Raw genomic sequence first — 19938 nt, forward strand, 5'->3', positions numbered from 1 at the left:
GATAAGAGTATGGATGAGCATTTGGAGCTTTTGACTGGATTTTTAGAGTATGGTTGGTTATCGGTTCATTGAATCATGTAAAATCAAACCGCATAGGTTCGGCCGGTTCCAAGTACAAAATTGACTTGGACCGGAATTTTAAAAGTCAAAATCTTTTTCAAATCTTTTCTACTTATCCAAATATGTTTCCGTAACCCGGTTACCCTTTTCCCTATGTTTCTCATTGTCTCGCTCGCATGCCGCGTTAATAAGGAAAAAATCGATTATTGCATGCATATAAACAATCAATCACCAAAATTCGATTATCTTCAAATAATCATACACGTATTATCAGAAGAAACATATTAGATGACGAATGAATGGGAAAGAGGTCAATAAAAGACTTGATTATGATGTTCGTTGGTTGGATTATTTTAACGTTTAAACTATGATTTTTTATGTTATAGTAATGAATTTGGTAATTAATTTTATATGTTTGTGTTAAAATTATTAATTTTTGTTGGTAGACTACCATACTTGATTTATATCTTAGTTGACTTTGTTTGGAAAATTAATTTTGTATAAGTAATGCATAATAAATGATATTTTTTTATGAATAAATGATAATGTCATTAATTAATTTGATTTAAATTTCAAACAAATGGTAAAAGTAATCATATTTTTTTTTATCTAAAACGAACAATCAAACAAAAAAAATATTTTTAATCTAAAATGAATAATCAAACCCAAACATATCTCTAAATATTATTAAAAGAGAAACCTTATGACATCATATTAAATAATCTGGGCTTTTGATTATATTTTAATCCTATGTTTTCTACCCTTAGATCAAATTGCTGACATCATATTCCCCAAATTGAATGTATTTAATTAATTCCAATTAAAGCTTTCCAATTGTCAAACAAAATTAACTTACATCCGGTTAAATGAATGTTTATAATTCCAATAAAAATTTATCATATTTTAAATCTTGAATTTTTGGTTATAAAGGTTTTAATATGGTCAACTTTAAAAATATATTAGTAACAAACCATTTGAATTAAGACATTAGTATCAACCATTAATATAAAGTTGTTTATATTAGTAAACCATTAATATAAAATCCATTTTTATTAGGAAACCATTAATACCAAAAAATCAGATTCAAATTATCACATACATATATGATTCATCATTGAATCCGCGACTCACATTTATTTTCAATTGTTGCTTTTCTTCAAACTTTCTCCTACAACATTATTTTTATTGTTTATAACTTTCATCATCATTCTCTGCTTAAAACCTTCTCTGTTGTGCAGTAGAAGGTGAGTACCTTCTTTCGCTTTGTATATTTTTTTCGATTATTTTTTTGTTCCTATGTCAAATATATGTATTCATATATTTCGATTTTCTTTGTCACAAATTACATGAAATCGGTTAACTACTTTTCTGAAACTTTTCAAATAAACATGAAAAGATATTACGTACCTTTAACAAAACAGAAATTAACTATCTTTGGAATTGACACTAATTAGGAAAATGTTATTTTTATATATTAGAGATGATTATGATTTTTTTAATTATTATGTCATAAGAATCCGATTAATTTTGGTATGATTTTAAAATACTTTGGTATGATCCTATTACACTTTTAGGTTGATTTAATAGGAAATAATATATAATATATTTATGCATCCTTTGATTAAGTATGGAAATAACTTTGTTGACAACTATAATAGCTTTCATACCTCTTTATATATCATACATCTTTATAGATATACATTGTATACGTCCCTTTTATTTCATATAAAAGTTATTTCTAATTCTAATTGTTTTCTCTTTCATTTTACACCCATGACACAAAACAATCGCGACGAGATCGTCTTTGATAAGGTTGCTGGCATTGATGCATCCAAGGAAATCTGAAACATTCGTGTTCAAGTACTCTTGCTTTGGAAGCAAACTTAAAAAACAACTCAAACATGTTCAATAGCTTATACATGATTTTAAATGAAGAGTAGTTACAATTTTTTATTTTTATCAAATGATTTTGCTGTTTTGTGACTTTCCAGGATTTGATAGCCAAGAATCTCGACACTCGTGTTGCATTTGGTAAGATTTAATTTTAACATTCTACCTTATCTACACGTAAATATTTATTGTATTACACATCTATAATACAACAACCGTTAATTTTTTTTTGTTCCAGATTGTGTTGGTCACGTTGTGTCGACTAATCTCATGAAAGTGATTACCAAAAATTCAAGGGAGAAACGGTTGATAAACCTGGTTGATCAAGATCTAAGTTAAGTATATGTGTTTAAAACATTTTATTTTCTAAAGTATTTTTCTACATGATACTATCAAACATGTCGTTTGCATGAAAATCACATGTTCATCTACACTTCGATATACATGTTTATTTTAGCATTATTTAAAACATTTTGAATCCACTAATTATAGAATTCAGCTTTTGTTATACAGGAAATGATTCGTTCATCATTATCAGAGGGGTCCAGTTATGATCTTCTCACTAACAAATTGGTCAAATGTAGTTAGAGCTCTTTCACACATTTTTTTATCACATGTCTTCTTACTTTTAAGTTTTAAAATTTCATCTTCAAATTCCATTTTTTAGTTACATACGTTCATTGAAATTATTTTTTTTGTTTAACATATCAACACACTTTGTTTTATCTGTATATAGTAACAATAAAACTCATAAATTTACACAACAATATACATATTTCGAATTTTGTCATAGTATTATACTTTACAAAAGACAATTCCCACCAAAATAATTTTCGTCTGTAACTTTATCCATAATTTCACCCAATTTAAATTTGTATTTTTTTTTATATAAATTTTTTTAATGATCCCGATTTTTTCCGTCCAAAAATATATCAAACATATGTCTTAGATAATGTTGCCCCATTATAATTATTACTTTCTAAAAATATATACGTTTAGTGAGGAATTTAATTTAGTGAAGGAAGTAAATGTTAATTCAAACAAGATACATATTCTATAATTATTACACGAGTTTATTAAAAAAATATCAAGATGTAAACATTAAGCATTTTTAAAATGATTTCAAAAAACATACAAGCGATGATGTTGTACAATGAAATATAAAATTGAATAGACTGCAAAAACAAACTATTAAGACAGTCAATCTTGAAAATAGTATAGTTATGAAAAATTATAAAGTAAGTTAAAAATGATAGAATATTAGGAGATTTGTAAGTACAATTAGTAAAAGTGTTACGGTATTAGAAAAAAAAGATTGTTATGATTAGTAAAAATGAAATATATAAACTAAATTATCACAATAGTAATGAAATGTCATTATTTGATATTTCATATAATTGAAAGATATACCAAATTACATTGATGATATACTAAAATTATTTAAAGTTGTGACAAGACTAATGTAAAGTTCTTGCGAACACCAAATAAATAAGAACAAACATAAAAGCTAACACTTATATTCATAATCAATTTAAAATAAACTAATCATGATTTAGAAAAGAATTTCCATTGGTGATATACTAAAATTAAATCCATATAACATTTAACATTCCATAAATTATACTATGTGACTTTATTTGAATAAATGAAATAGTTGTCACTATTTAATGCAGTGAAAAAAACGGTATATTAGTTGTCAATATAGACTTAAATTAAGTAACCTTATTATGGAAGAAATGTCTAATTAGAATCCTTATGCTTATATAACAATATCATAACCATATGTGACGAGGAAAGTCATTCAACTAATAAAACAAAAAATGTTGTATACAAAGAGGTCCTTCAACGATTATAGATATTTATCGATTTCAATGTATCTTCTACACATTTCAATAATACCAATAACCATAATTTTTTTTATATAATTATTATGCAATATCTGTAGACATTTGTATGTTTTTTATGCGTTCCCCGCGTTTAACGCGGGTTATAATACAAACTAATTTTGGTAGGACTTCAACGGGTTGTACCATATACACTTAAAGTTATATCATTCCAATGAGTACAAGAACCGAAAACTCATACATGGACCAGCCCCTGGATATATGGACCCGATAAGCCTCAACAGGTCCAGTCCATGGTCCATCAATTTCTAAAAAAACGGTTCCAGTTGGTCCAGTCCAAATGCTCACCCCCTAGCTAAGAGACCTCAAATGATTCATGTTGTTTGATAAGGTTGTTGAATGAGAAAAAAAATATTTTTTATCATTGTTATCCATTTTTTGCAAAGTGAATTACTTATGTTTGATAAAAAAAATGAATTACAACATCAATAAACATGATTTAAAATAAATTTTTAGAGTTTACAACAATAAACATATTTCAGTCAATCAAATTAAGCTTTAGATTTCAACATGAAATAATCAAGAACACAAAAGACAAAATTAAATTTCAGCATACATACACAAACTTTTAGATGTCAACCAATTAAAGCTTTAGATTTCAAATTCCAGCACAACAAGATCAAAAACACAATTTCAAATTTCAGCATAACCTTTTCATATTTCAACCAAATCAAGAACATATATTTATATTTCAGACCAGGAACACACGATTCCATTTCAGTACAACATATCATCCTCATACCGATGAACAGAGTAAGAGGACGATTCAAACTCTTAAGGATATGGCGAGGGCATGTATTATCGATTATAGTTGGAGCTAGGATTCTTATCTTTTGTTGGAAGAATTTTCCTACAACAATAGTTTCCACTCTAACATTAGTATGCATCACTTCGAGATGCTTTATGAGATGATGTGGCAGACCCCGATTTGTTAGGGAGAGGTTGGTCAGAAGGTTATGGGGAGCACCAATGTCGTGCTCAAGAATACCTAATTGATTCAATAGGTTTGTGAGAGACTGTAGACAATGCAGATTAGACAAAAGAGTTATGTAGATAAATGTCATTCTAGGTTTGGAAAGAAGTCATCCCATTTAAGAAGATGGGCAAGTTGGGCCCCATGTTTATTAGATCGTTCATGATCATTGCTCATGTGGGCAAGGCCCCCCTACCTTTTGGATATGCCCGAGGAGCTTCTTCAGATCCATAGCACTTTTCATGTCTCTCAGTTGAGGAAGTGCATTGTTGATAAGATTTCACTAGTACATTTGGATGACATTCAGATCGATGAACTTAAAGAAAGATGAAGACCTTGCGCAACAAGGTTAAAAGTGTTAGTGAAGGTGAAATGACATCACCATAAGGGTTCATAATGGACTTGAGAGCCCGAGCTGGAGATGCATGAGCACTATCTCGAGTTGTTTGTTGAGGCATATTTGATGACGAAATTTGAGTGAAGTAAAGGGAGTCGTAACAACTGGATTCATGTATGTGGTTTATGTAACATCCCGAAAATCATAGGGTAAAATTTTGATTTTTATTATAATCAAACATTCATTTAACCATTACTCAAATATTTAATATTGTTAATGGTTAGAGCACATTGTTATTTGAAAAAGTTTTCTGTTATTGTAGTAAAAAAAGCAAGAGAGCAAGCTGTGATTAATGAATGCTTGGTTGACATGCATTACTCGGTGATCCTGTTATACATATTGATCATAAATTAACAAGAAGAAACTGGTACATAGTGTTTTTCAAAATGGAAAGCCACATAATTATGGAATTCATCATAACACCACTTGAGATGTTTCAAATTTTTCACTTTCCCAAAGGAAAGTGTGAATGAATTCATGTACAAGAAGCTTTCTCTCTTTATGACCATTATTAGCTCATCCATAACTTCAGAACTTTATCCCTGCCACGTGATGCTACTTTCTCACCATCTGGACTCCAATCCACAACAAAAACCTATGCACAAAGAAAATTATTACTTCTTGTTCAAGTTTATGGGCTAACATCTTTTTTTCTCCCACAAATCCTATTTAGTTATGTTAACAATTATCTTCAAGTAAAATAAAAACAGTACATAAACTTCATCTCCATCACCTGGAAGATCTTGCTTCAACTTATGTGTCATAAAATCCCAAAGCCTTATTAACATATGGTGTTGTATTATGCAAAGAACCAAGACTCTTATCATAACAAAGAATGCAAGAGCATGAGGAGTAAATGGACTAAATGATTACTTTGTATATCTTTTAATTTATGTTCTTCGGGTTGTCAAACTATGAGTAAAAAACTTATAAGTTATAACACATTGTTACATATAAATCTGGCAACAATGTTACCAAGACCTTCATTATCATTTGCGTTAAGTCTATAACAATCTTGATTTTAAACAGAATATACAAACACCAACCCCACAGATTTACAAAAATGTTTTGTGATTCTGTTAGGCGTGTCAAACCCAACAAATAAAGGGGTACGATATACTCCAAAAGAATCCCACTATATTGTACTAAAAGGTAGTACAAGGCAAGTAGGGGCGATCCACAGAGAAACAAGATAATTAGTCTATACCTCTTTGCGCAAGGTACTATGGTCACCAAGAGTAAAAAGGGGGGTTTAGAATGCAATGATTAAAACAAACATTTAAAAATGCAAGTAATCAGCTAAATGAGTGAATTAAATTCAGAATTTGTAAGGACTCCAACTCTATGTATGACAACTTAGCAATGCGATTCCAAGATAACATGATATTTGCTCAATTTCATCTAAGTTGGTACTTGGAAGTGTTAACAAACTCTAACACTTCCCATTCACTACATTAATTAACCAAAACAAGCTCTTTGATTAACCCTAACCCTACTAACCTAATCTAAACAAGCTCTTAGAATTAGATTTAAAGATTGCATTAAGCTTTATGTGAATGTTCCCAACAACACCCAATACTCCTCACAAGCTCGGGAGTGTAAAAGTGTGTGAAATGATTACACTAAATTCATTCAATGGGAATCAATTTAATGCTTGTTACTTAGTCCAATTCACAAAACAATTACGGATTTTGCAAAATGAATAACTTGAATGACCTAACCCTAATTCAAATGGCCAATAAGAATCACAATTAGAATCAAACATTCAATTGAAGTAAAATCAATTTCAGTAGATAGAAATTAAAAGCAAACATCAAGTCATATGATTGAAATCAAAACCAAAATGTCAAAACATGAAGTTGGAGAAACTAGGATTCTAGCCACACATGGCTAGAACAAAATCACAAGCTGTAAAGATGGAAATGATGTGCAATTACAACTTACAAATAAGAGAAATAATGTTTCCAAATGCTAAACGATAAAATCCTTGCCAAAACCTTCGAAATTCCCTCACCAATAGTGCTCTGATATGTTGTGTGTCTGTAAAAATGACCCTAATCCCATCATATGAAAAATAGGAAAAACTGCCAAAAGGTAGTTTTTGGGTCGAACACGGCCTGTGTCAAAATAGAGTAAATCAACACGGGTCGTGTTGAGTGAAAAAATGGTCTTCAATCCTCAATTCCAACTCCAAAGTTCGATGCTCAAAACTGCTCAGCTGGGCCAACACGGCCCGTATCAAAATAGGCTAAAATGACACGGGTCGTGTTTAGCAGGATCAAACTCTTCTTTTATGGTCAAACACGGCCCGTGCCCATTTTGCAGTGTAAAACCAACACGCCCCGTGTACCCCTCTGACTCCAATTCCAAACTTTATTATTTCAACTTTTCCGCTTTGCGTCCGATCAACCTGAAATCTTCACCAATGCTTCCCGGCACCTCCAAAATCACAATCCAACCTCCATTTTACCTGAAAAAGACATGAAAGTGTGCAAATAAGGTTGTTCTAGATACTAAAATGAATATGATAAAATGCAAGAGGAATGAAGTATAACTAAGCTAAATAAATGCATAAAAAGGGACTAAAAGGTATGCAAAAAGGTGCAAAAAATGCACCTAACAAATCTCCCCAAGCTTAGACCTTTCTTGTCCCCAAGAAAGAACAAGAATCAGACGAAACAGGACGATTTCTAGATGGCAAAAAGAAACATAGAGCAAAAGGGGATGAAAAGATCCTAAAGGCTAGGAATGAATACATGCAATGAATGAAGTATAACTAAGCTAAAAATCGAAACAAAATGAACAAAAGAAAAATTTAAGAACAAAAGCAATTTATTTACTTTTATAAATAAATATAAATACGATCAGACTTCAATGGGGCTCCAATCATTAATACCTAGGCGACCATCCTGCTACCTTCCACATATCACAGACTCCCAAAGTGAGGAAGACCACTAAACGGTGTAATCCAATAATCCAATCATAGTTTTATTTAAACTTTATACCTTAATTAGCTTTGGCGAGCGAAAATAACACAGTTTGGGATCTCATGTCCTTAAGACTAGATGGTCATGAATCAGAATCGACGCATCCTTAAGAACCCGTCACGGCGAATCAGCTTTCGCTGAAATAGTGAGCCCACCCGAAGGGGCCCAACTCCTATGCTTTCACTTTTTTCGAGAGCCACAAGTATCATATCACACAGTTCTTCATTCGCCAAATTTGACTTTGAGATGGCTTCTGATTTTATTGAACTTGGATTTGAATCTTCGTTTTGAGTTTTGAATTCTTCAATCAACTTTTGAATTTCTGAAAGTTTCTTCGATTACGTGCTTGAAATTTTTGATTTGGGTACTGGATATAACAGTTGTACCCATTCTTCCTTCTTTACTGTGTGGATCTGATACTTAAGCTCTCTGTTACCGCGAGGGTTACACGTGTCAACAAATAGGTCCGTGTTATGTGGGTCCAGAGTTGCCGATAAAGATTCTTTTTAAACATTCAGAAGCAAATCACCCTAAAGCTGTTATTACCGCCCACAAAAACATTTCGGTATGCCATTTTTTTTATTATCTAAGGTCGGGGTCTCGAATTACGGTGTTTGGGTCCCCTAGTTATGACAGCTGATTCTACACTTCCGGTAACTATCCGGTCGCCTTGGGTATTTTGTTTTTCATTTGATTTCTCGTTTTCCCCCTTCATGGAGCTATCGTATGTAAAGAGTGTCATCATCTCGTATAAATTTTTTTTATGCATGAATAAACCTAGTGTACAACTCTACCCCTCCTCAAGCTGAAAGATAAGCATCGTCCCCGATGCTCGGAGAGGACGGAACAACCTATTACAGAGGAGGAGGAGGAGGAGGATAGTAGTTGGGATTTCGGGTCCAAGCCCAAACGTCCTCCTCATGCTTGCGCTGACCCTCTTGATCCCGAGCTTATTGGGTAGTGAAGGAGGAAAAACTTTGGGTTAGGCTCGTGAGATCTTGATGGTAAGTGTCGAGGCGGGTATGGATCGATTGGAATTGATCCATATATTGCTGGTGATATGATGGGTGCCCAGCATGATGGGATGAGCTAGCTCCACCCATGGGAGGAGAATTTTGTGGTGCCGCCCCGCCACTCTCATCAGCCTCGTCACTTTCTCCACCGTCCTCATCTTCCTCCTCGGAGAAGGAGACGAGAAAAAGATAAGGCGTGATTTGCCAGTCGGTGAAGTTAGTAGGTCGCCTGAGGTCAAGGATGTTCCAGTTTTCGGGAGTGATGAGGAGCCGTGGGTCGTGGTTATGGCCCACAGTCTAGTTGTGGTTCCCGTCCTCCGTCCGAAACATCCTCATGTTCTCGCGTACTGCTGTGGTAAGGTATGGGTCACCGGGCAAGGGTTGGTGAATTCCGGGAAATGGGGCCCGGACTGGAGCACTTTTAGCAAACAAACTGACAATACCGCCACAATAAATTTTTCCGAACTGGGATGTGCTGAGGCAGATGAGCTTGATGCAAAGGAATGAGCCATAGTGAGGAATGAGGTTATCGTCCAGGTGGGCCATCGCATAGAGTATTTTCAGCTCAAGAGCGCTAATGGTGCTTCTTTCTTCTCTAGGGACGACAAGTGAAGCAATAATCCTGTGGGCCACTTTCATCACAGGGTGGATGAGAGATAAGGCCTTAGCAGAACTTGAGACGTAGGGATGTTGATACGTAAGGTCAGTCCACCACGTAAGGTCACTGTATCGTGGGATTGGGTCATTGGGGCCAAAGGTGTTTTCTGTGGGGGCCCCAACTATGGCATTGATTTGGTCTAGGGACAAGGCATGATATTGGTTCATAAACTGGAAATGTAGGACACCGTGGTCCAAATAGGGTGAAGATAAGAACTCGGCTGTCGGGACTTTGTAACTGAGCTCGTGAACCTGCAACAACCTTTGTCATCCAATGTTCCGGAACAAGGTGTGGACTTGATTATAGATGTGCAACTCACGGAGAGATGGCACATGTGCAAATTTCCGAATGGTATGAGTGCGCTGGAGAAAGGCCTCAAGTTTGGCAACTTGAATTGGCCCGGAACAAACCACACCACCATGAGTCGGATTGGGTGGAGGTGATGGGGACCTAGGCGGAGGCGATGGGGACCTACGATGGCGGGCCGACGACTTGGTGTGTCTAGGTCTTTTAGAATGTCTGCCTTCCATATGCAAAATTGTTGTTGGGACAAAGAGTTAACCGGTCAACGGGTCAAAAAGTTAACTGTTGACGGGTCCAATCAACTTGAGTTTGGCCACCACAAATTCACGGGAAACTCAGGTTGAATGATTTCCAAGTTATTGTCAAGTCCAAAATGACCACAAATACATGCAATTTGACCTTAAGAACACAAAATCCACAAGTGAAGAATTGGAAAGATTGTACCGGATTATGAGTGGATATGCATTGTTGTTGGTGAGAAAGTTCTTCTTCAACCTCCCCAAGCTTGCCTACATGAAGATTTAAACACAAAAACACCAAAATCTTTAAAAATTCCAGACCTAGGGTTTGTCAAAACCCCCAAATCCACCATGAAAGTATAAGAAAATGGTGTGTGAGATGTAGGAGATGAAGTGAAGAAGATGAAAATCAAACCTTTTTGAAGATTCAAGCCAAAATCGTGGAAAAATCAAGGGATGCAAGTAAAAATCGGACCTTGGGGTTTTCTTGGGAGAAAGGGCTATTTTGGGAGTGTTTGTGGGTAAATGAGGTGAAAACCCCGATTTTAAACTTAAAAACCCACATGGTCTGCTGCGCGAACACGACCCGTGTCAATATAGTGTAAATCAACACGGGTCGTGTTGGGTGAAATATTTGTTGTGAATGGATGAACACGACCCGTGTTCGGTATAAGGCAAAATGAACATGTGTCGTGTACCTCTCTGACTCCGAAAATATTAGCCTCACATGAACACGACCCGTGTTCATTATAAGGCCAAGTGGACACTGGCCGTGTACGTCTCTGACTCCAAAAAATTTTAACTTCTCATGAACACGACCCGTGTTCATTATAAGGCAAACTGGACACGGGCCGTGTACGACTGTGTTTGCCACTTCCCACTTTTTGAACCCAAAAATCCCCTCCCATTCAAACGAAATGGTTTTGCATCCTGAGGTCCGTTTGGTGATTTAAAAACATGTTTAAATGCATTTGGAACATAAAATGTAACACCCAAATTTTCAAAACAATTTTTCACATTTTATAAAACACATTTTCATTCATAATCGTTATAAAAACACCATTGGATCACATAGTCAATCATAACATCATATCCCAAGATCATAATAAAAATCTCCCCGTGTGTGTACTGATCAAGCCGGCGCCTTCCCGCGATCCTCGCTGGTACCTGAGACACATAACACAACACAGTAAGCATAAATGCTTAGTGAGTTCCCCAAAATACCACACACAACACATATTAGCCACTCGAGGCTATAACTCTGATGACCCTCTGGTCAAGGTGTCTCTGTGGGACCCTCCAGTCCCATAACTCTGTGGGCCCTCTGGCCCTAACTCTGTGGACCTTCCGGTCCTAACTCTGAAAACTCTGTAACATACATAGCATATAACACATAGAAATCACATCATGCAAAAGCATACAACATACTTTGTCTCATAGCTCTAATTATCACTCTAGGTAAAGTATAGTGAGAAGACTCACCTCGGGTAACTCGGTAAAGCTCGAACTCTGTAAAATCAGGTCTAGCCTCCGCCTAATCATGTAAAATAAATACTCTCAATCAATACATCTCTCAAGGCTAGACTATTCCTCCTCTTAGTACTCTCAGAAGGGTAAAAGACCATTTTACCCCTCTCATAGCTCAAAGGCACCACTATAGACCAAACCCTAAAAGTCAACCAAAAGTCAACCCTCCGGGTTACGCTGCGCGTACCAGATGTGTACGCTGGGCGTACCCGGCAGTCTCAGAATCGGGGAACGCCTCCCCGTACGCCGCGTGTACTGGGATTACGCCCGGCGTAAATCCCAGTTTCAGTCCCTTAGCTCTTGAGGTCTTAAACAGTTAAGACTCACGTCCAACTTTTAGATCTAACCATTTTTAAGCCTCTTAATCCATAAAGTCGATGACTTTAAGCCTTTGCATGGCTGAACAAGTCACTAACACCCAAAATATACCATTTCCTAACACTAGAAAGCCCAATACTCAAGCATGATCTCATATCCACGACCAAGATGGGAACTTTATGGATGTACAACACAAATACCACTGAAATGGGACAGATCTAGGTCCATGGAGCACATTACACTCATAAAGTCTCCACCTTTGGGACTTTTAACCCTAAAATGGTCCATGAAGCAACAAACCAAATGAAAAGGAAAGTTTTGAACTTTATACCTCCAAATGCAGCTCCTTCCTCTTTAGATCTCAGATCCAAACTTGCACTTCAAACTCTAGTCTCCACAAACTCCTCTCCTTCTTCTTCACTAGCACACCAAGGCACTTTTAGCTCCAAAATCACACACACTCACTAAGAACGATGAAAAGTTCTCTCTTAGGGTTTTACTCACTGCTATGGAGGCTGAGAAATAAGCCTTAGCATCCAATATATAGGGCACAAGTCAGAAATTAGGGTTTGCACCTGGACACATTACGCCCAGCGTAACCCTGAGTACGCCCAGCGTACTCAGACGAGTCCGCGTCCAAAATAAGCGCATGAGTACGCGCAGCGTACTCTTGAGTACGCCCAACGTACTCATTTGCTACCAATTCCTCTTAAGGGCTTAACTTGACACTTTGAATAAAAGAAGGGCTAAATAGTTGTACCTGAATTTCGGGATGTTACATAAAAAGCAAAAAAAATTCAAAGAAATGGAAATGTTTTTAAAGAAAAAGACAAAAATACCCCCGGGTTGCCTCCCGGTTAGCCGCCCTTGTTTTAAGTCGTTGGCTCGACATGGCCCCTGAATATGCTTCAGTCTTGGTACTTGGGGTTCCCAACCACTTCTGTCTCTTCATCCTTTACCTCGAATCCTTCGTAAAATGGCTTTAATCTATGTCCATTGACTTTGAATGTTTTCCCGGTTTGTTGGCTTGTGATTTCCACCGCACCATGGTCGAATACCTTTGTGACCACGAAAGGACCAACCCATCTTGATCTTAACTTCCCTGAAATCAACTTGAACCTCGAGTGGTAAAGAAGCACTTTTTGTCCTTGTGCAAAAGTCTTCCGAGAGATCATTTTGTCATGATACGCCTTTGTCCTCTCTTTATAAATCTTGTCACTTTCGTATGCATCATTTCTGATCTCCTCTAACTCTTGAATGTCTAGCTTCCTTTTGTTTCCCGCCTTGTCTTCATTCAAGTTGAATTTTTTTACAGCCCAAAAAGCTTTGTGCTCGAGCTCAACAGGAAGGCGACACGGTTTTCCAAACACAAGCCGGTATGGGGACATACCAATGGGGGTTTTGAAAGCAGTGCGGTATGCCCATAAGGCATCATACAACCTTATACTCCAGTCCTTCCGGTTTGGATTGAATGTTTTCTCCAAAATACTTTTGATTTGCCTATTTGAAATCTCTGCTTGCCCATTGGTTTGGGGGTGATAGGCTGTTGAGACTTTATGAGTCACCCCATACTTCTTCAGAACGACTTCAAGCATCCGGTTGCAAAAATGAGTCCCACGGTCACTTATGAGAGCCTTTGCAGTACCAAACCGGGAGAAAATCTACGCCTTAAGAAAATCCACCACAACTTTGGAATCATTAGTATGGGTGGCTTTGGCCTCCACCCATTTGGACACATAGTCCACCGCCAACAAGATATATGAACAACCAAAAGAGGGCATAAATGGTCCCATAAAGTCAATACCCCATACATCAAAGATCTCACATACTAAAATGGGAGTAAGGGGCATTTGATTCCTAGAGCTTAAGGACCCGGATCTTTGGCATTTATCACAATGTGCACATAATACATAAGAATCGTGAAAAATGGCAGGCCAATAGAATCCGCTATCTAAGACTTTTCTAGCTGTCCTTTGGGGTCCAAAATGACCTCCACAAGCATAGGAATGACAAAAGTTAAGGATGGATTGTACCTTTTTTTGCTCAACACACCTTCAGATCATTTGGTCTGTACAATACTTCCAAAGGTAAGGATCATCCCATACATACCGTTTGGCCTCCTTCTTGATTTTGTCCTTTTGCCAACGTGTGGACTCCGGGGGAAACTGATTTGCGACCAAATAGTTGACAATATCCGCATACCATGGGGCTTCCTTGATAACGAACAAATGCTCATCTAGGAAAGTGTCACGGATTGGTGTGGTGTCTGCGGGTGGCACAATACGACTAAGATGATCCGCAACCAAATTCTCTTTCCTACCTTTATCTTTGATTTCTATATCGAACTCTTGCAAAAGCAACATCCACCTTATTAACCTCGGCTTCGAATATTTCTTGAGTAGTAAATGCTTTATAGCTGCATGGTCCGAATAGATAATCACTTTGGTTCCGAGGAGGTACTGTCGGAATTTCTCCAATGCAAAGACAATAGCTAACAACTCCTTCTCTGTTGTGGTATAGTTGTTCTATGCACTATCAAGAGTCTTTGATTCATAGTAGATAAGATGATGTGCTCGATCCACCTTTTGACCCAATACCGCCCCACAGCCGTGTTGCTCGCGTCACACATGATCTCAAACGGGAGATCCTAATTAGATGGTTGGATGATTGGAGCGGAGGTGAGTAAATCCTTCAAACGATCAAAAGCCTCCTTGCATGGTTGGGTAAACTCAAATTCAGCATCTTTTTGGAGTAGTTGACACATCGGCACCGTAATCTTTGAAAAATCTTTGATGAACCGCCGATAGAAACCTGCATGACCAAGAAACGAATGAACTTCCCGAACATTTGTCGGGTAAGGAAGACTCTTCATAAGATCTATCTTGGCTTTGTCAACTTCCAAGCCTTTTAGGGACACAATATGACCTAGGATCAATCCTTTGTCCACCATGAAATGGCATTTTTCATAGTTAAGCACAAGATCTGTGTCAATGCACCTTTGCAAAAATTTTGTTAGATTGCTCATGCATTCATCAAAGGAGTTTCCATAGACTGTGAAATCATCCATGAAGACTTCAATGATGTTTCAACATATTCAGAAAAAATGCTCACCATGCATCTCTGAAATGTTGCGGGTGCATTGCATAGACCAAAAGGCATACGCCTATAAGAAAATGTGCCAAAGGGACAAGTGAAGGTGGTTTTCTCTTGATCTTTCGGGGCTACCGGAATTTGGTGAAAGCCCGAGAAACCATCTAAACAACAATAGTGGGATTTGCTCGCCAATCTCTCTAACATTTGGTCAATAAATGGTAAGGGGAAATGGTCCTTTCTTGTTAAAGCATTCAACTTCCTATAGTCAATACAAACTCGACACCCGTTTTGCACACGAGTTGGCACCAATTCTCCCTCATCATTTTTGACAACTATGACCCCAACCTTTTTCGGGACTACCTGAACGGGGCTCACCCATTTGCTATCAGAGATAGGGTAGATCATACCTGCATCCAAAAGCTTCATGATTTCTTTCTTTACTACCTCCATCATCGGGGGATTCAATCTTCTTTGTGCCTCTCGGGTTGGTTTGAAGTCTTCCTCCATGAGAATCTTATGCATGCATAAAGAGGGACTCAACCCCTTTATGTCAGTAATCGTCCACCCAATAGCCTTTTTATACTCTTTCAGCAAATTCACCAACTTATTTTCTTCTTCTTTGGACAACTTATTGGAGATAATGACATGCAATGTCTCCTCTTCTCCAAGATATGCATAATTCAAATGCTCAGGAAGAGTCTTCAATTCTAGCTTTGGTGCCTGCACAACAGAAGGAAGAAGTTTTGTGTTAGAAATGGGCAGTTTCAACTTTGTATTATCATACCTCATTTTCTTCCTCTCTTCCATGAACTCCATAATTTCTAGTAATTCCTCATCAAGCTTGAAATTTGATACAATTTCTTTGACCAAATTGTTATTAAAATTCCTGCTCAAAACTAACTCCAAAGAATCATGGTTAGTCAACTCAAAACACTTTTCGGTCAAAGGTTGGATCACATCAACAAAATTTATACAATGAACATCACTTGGATACCTCACTGCTTCATAGATATTGAAGTTAACGACTTCTACATCAAATTCCATAGACAATGTACCATTGTAGACATCAATTTTTGTTCTTGCTGTTTTTAAAAATGGTCTACCTAAAAGTATGGAACTTGAGGTTTGGTCATCATCTCCCATATCAACCACATAAAAATTAGCGGGAAACACAAGTTCATTGACTTGCACTAATACGTCCTCTAATACACCTTTTGGGTGTACCAAAGATCGATCGACAAGTTGAATTATGACTCTGGTTTCAGCTAGAGGTCCAATTCCCATTGTTTTATAGCTTGAGTAGGGTAAAACATTAATTGATGCTCCAAGATCAAGCATCGCACGTGGCACAAAAAGGTTACCCATTTTACAAATAACCGTGAATACACCCGGATCCTTGCATTTCTTCGGTAACCGTTTTTGTAACACGTCTGAAACATTTTCCCCAACTTTCACAGTTTGATTTCCTTTAAGCTTTTTCTTAGATGTGCAAAGTTCCTTAAGGAACTTAGCATACCTAGGAATATGTGTAATAGCATCTAAAAGGGGAATGTTGATTTCAACCTTCCGAAACATGGCCATGGTCTCATCATCTTCGCGTTCTCTCTTTGTGCTTGTTAATCTTGAAGGAAATGGTGTTGGAGTTACTTTCACTTCGGTATCTATTGGCTTCTTTGACCTTGAAGTATTTTTCCTTTCCTATTCTTTGACAGCTTCTTCCACCTCAATCTCCTTTTCTTCCTCTTCTTCATTCGGAATCCTTGGGCCTTCATAGATTTTTCATCCTCTCAAAGTAATGGCACATGCATTATGTTTCGGGTTCTTCTCGTTTGGGAAGGTAGCTTGCCTTGTGATTCCATCCTACTCATGGATTGAGCAAGTTGTGACACCTGTTGCTCTAAGCTTTTTATGCTAGCCTTGGTTTCTTGTTTGAAACTTTGAGTGCTAGTAGCAAGGCTTTTTACAATATCCTCCAATGACATACTTGATTAACCCGCTTGTGGAGGTTGTTGTGGTGGTGGCCTAGGCTGGAAATTTTGAGGTTGAAAGGGCGGCCTTTGTTGATGTTGAGGAAATGGTGGTCTTTGTTGATAACCTCCATGTTGATTTCCTCCCCATCTTTTATTATTGTTCCATCTCTGATCACCCTGTGGCTGCTCATATCCTCTCTGATTTGACCCACAATACCCTCCCAAAGCATTTGCTTCTTCATAATCTTCATCTTGAAGTTGAGGGCACATGTCAGTTGGGTGCCCCACTTGAGTACAAATACCACAAGGGCGGGGTGTGGGATGCACACCCTTGTCTTTAGCCAACATCATTACCACTTTTGTAAGCTCGGACAATTGAGCTTCAATTTGAGGAGTTTGTACTTCTTTTACACCTCGGGGTGCATCTGTGTACCATTCTTCATCATGACTTGAATGCTTAGAATCTTCAGCCATGTTCTTGATTAAGTTGCGGATTTCGGTTGGAGTCTTGTCGGGTAAAGACCCGCCACTTGAAGCATTGATAAGCCGTCTTTCCATTGGAGTCATTCCTTCAATGAAATATTGAAGAAGTTGGTATTCGGTGATTCCGTGCTTTGGACAACGGGCGCAAAGTTTCTTGAATCTCTCCCAATATGTGTGAAAAGCCTCTCTCTTATGTTGCTTGATTCCAATGATTTCTCTCCGTAGGGCTGAAGCTTTCATCTCGGGAAAGTATTTATCCAAAAATAATCGTGCAAGATCTACCCAAGTAGTAACCATCCCCGGTGGGAGGTCATAAAGCCAATCTTTTGTTGCATCTTGCACCGCAAAAGGGGAATGCCCTAAGCTTGATTTGATCCTCCGTAACATTGTGTGGCTTCATTCCCACACATATGACATGGAATTCAGTTAGAAACTTGTGAGGATCTTCATTTTCCAAGCCTCTAAAGGTAGGGAGTAAGTGGATGAGTCCGGATTTTAGTTCTAAGTTGGTGGTTGCTGGATATGTGATGCAAAGAGGTTGTTGAGTAACCTCTTGCCTCGAACATTGACGGAGAGTTTGTTCAGGTGGTGGGTTTGGAGGTGGATTCCCTCCATGGTTATCTCCCATGGTGTGAGTAGTGGTTGAAGTTTCTGTGGGTGTAGTGTTTGGGATATTATAAGTAGGTGAAGATGGTGGAGTGGTATTTTTGGGTGAGGATGGTTGAGATGAGAGTGATAGGCTTTCTGTTTCGGATGTGGACACACTTGAGAGGGGTATGTCCTCCCAAATGTTGATTACTGGAGGGTTAGATGATGAAGAAGTCACGGAGCCCGGTTGCTTCTTACGAAGCTTGGCTTGCTTCCTTAACTTGTTTGCAGTTTTCTCTATCTCCAAATCAATTGGCAGTGGTGTACCTGTACGGAAAGATCTATGCATAAACAATTAGTAACACCATGTCCCCGACAACGGCGCCAATTTGTTAGGTGTGTCAAACCCAACAAATAAAGGGGTATAATATACTCCAAAAGAATCCCACTATATTGCACTAAAAGGTAGTACAAGGCAAGTAGGGTCGATCCACAGAGAAACGAGATAATTAGTCTATACCTCTTTGCGCAAGGTACTATGGTCACCAAGAGTAAAAAGGGGGGTTTAGAATGCAATGATTAAAACAAACATTTAAAAATGCAAGTAATCAGCTAAATGAGTGAATTAAATTCAGAATTTGTAAGGACTCCAACTCTATGTATGACAACTTAGCAATGTGATTCCAAGATAACATGATATTTGCTCAATTTCATATAAGTTGGTACTTGGAAGTGTTAACAAGCTCTAACACTTCTCATTCACTACATTAATTAACCAAAACAAGCTCTTTGATTAACCCTAACCCTACTAACCTAATCTAAACAAGCTCTTAGAATTAGATTAAAAGATTGCATTAAGCTTTATGTGAATGTTCCCAACAACACCCAATACTCCTCACAAGCTCGAGAGTGTAAAAGTGTGTGAAATGATTACACTAAATTCATTCAATGGGAATCAATTTAATGCTTGTTACTTAGTCCAATTCACAAAACAATTACGGATTTTGCAAAATGAATAACTTGAATGACCTAACCCTAATTCAAATGGCCAATAAGAATCACAATTAGAATCAAACATTCAATTGAAGTAAAATCAATTTCACTAGATAGAAATTAAAAGCAAACATCAAGCCATATGATTGAAATCACAATCAAAATGTCAAAACATGAAGTTGGAGAAACTAGGGTTCTAGCCACACATGGCTAGAAAAAAATCACAAGGTGTAAAGATGGAAATGATGTGCAATTACAACTTACAAATAAGAGAAATAATGTTTCCAAATGCTAAACGATCAAATCCTTGCCAAAACCTTCGAAATTCCCTCACCAATAGTGCTCTGATATGTTGTGTGTCTGTAAAAATGACCCTAATCCCGTCATATGAAAAATAGGAAAAACTGCCAAAAGGTAGTTTTTGTGTCGAACACGGCCCGTGTCAAAATAGAGTAAATCAACACGGGTCGTGTTGAGTGAAAAAATGGTCTTCAATCCTCAATTCGAACTCCAAAGTTCGATGCTCAAAACTGCTCAGCTGG

The 19938-nt window shown here is 37.3% G+C and overlaps 2 protein-coding genes across 2 annotated transcripts; both read right to left on the reverse strand.

The window, feature by feature from the left end:
* Positions 1-13177: 13177 nt before the first annotated feature.
* LOC145115619 (uncharacterized) lies at positions 13178-13657 on the reverse strand. Its single transcript, XM_079051963.1, has one exon. The coding sequence runs from the start codon at positions 13655-13657 to the stop codon at positions 13178-13180; it is 480 nt and encodes a 159-aa protein (XP_078908089.1).
* A 666-nt stretch (positions 13658-14323) lies between these two features.
* LOC145115630 (uncharacterized) lies at positions 14324-16943 on the reverse strand. Its single transcript, XM_079051974.1, has 3 exons — positions 15770-16943; positions 15081-15320; positions 14324-14775 (listed from the first exon to the last, which is right to left on the reverse strand). The coding sequence occupies exons 1-3, from the start codon at positions 16941-16943 to the stop codon at positions 14324-14326; spliced, it is 1866 nt and encodes a 621-aa protein (XP_078908100.1).
* Positions 16944-19938: the final 2995 nt, after the last annotated feature.

Source organism: Lactuca virosa, chromosome 1, assembly GCF_052849685.1.
Source record: "Lactuca virosa cultivar CGN04683 chromosome 1, Lactuca_virosa_CGN04683_v6, whole genome shotgun sequence".
Taxonomy (NCBI): Eukaryota; Viridiplantae; Streptophyta; class Magnoliopsida; order Asterales; family Asteraceae; genus Lactuca; species Lactuca virosa.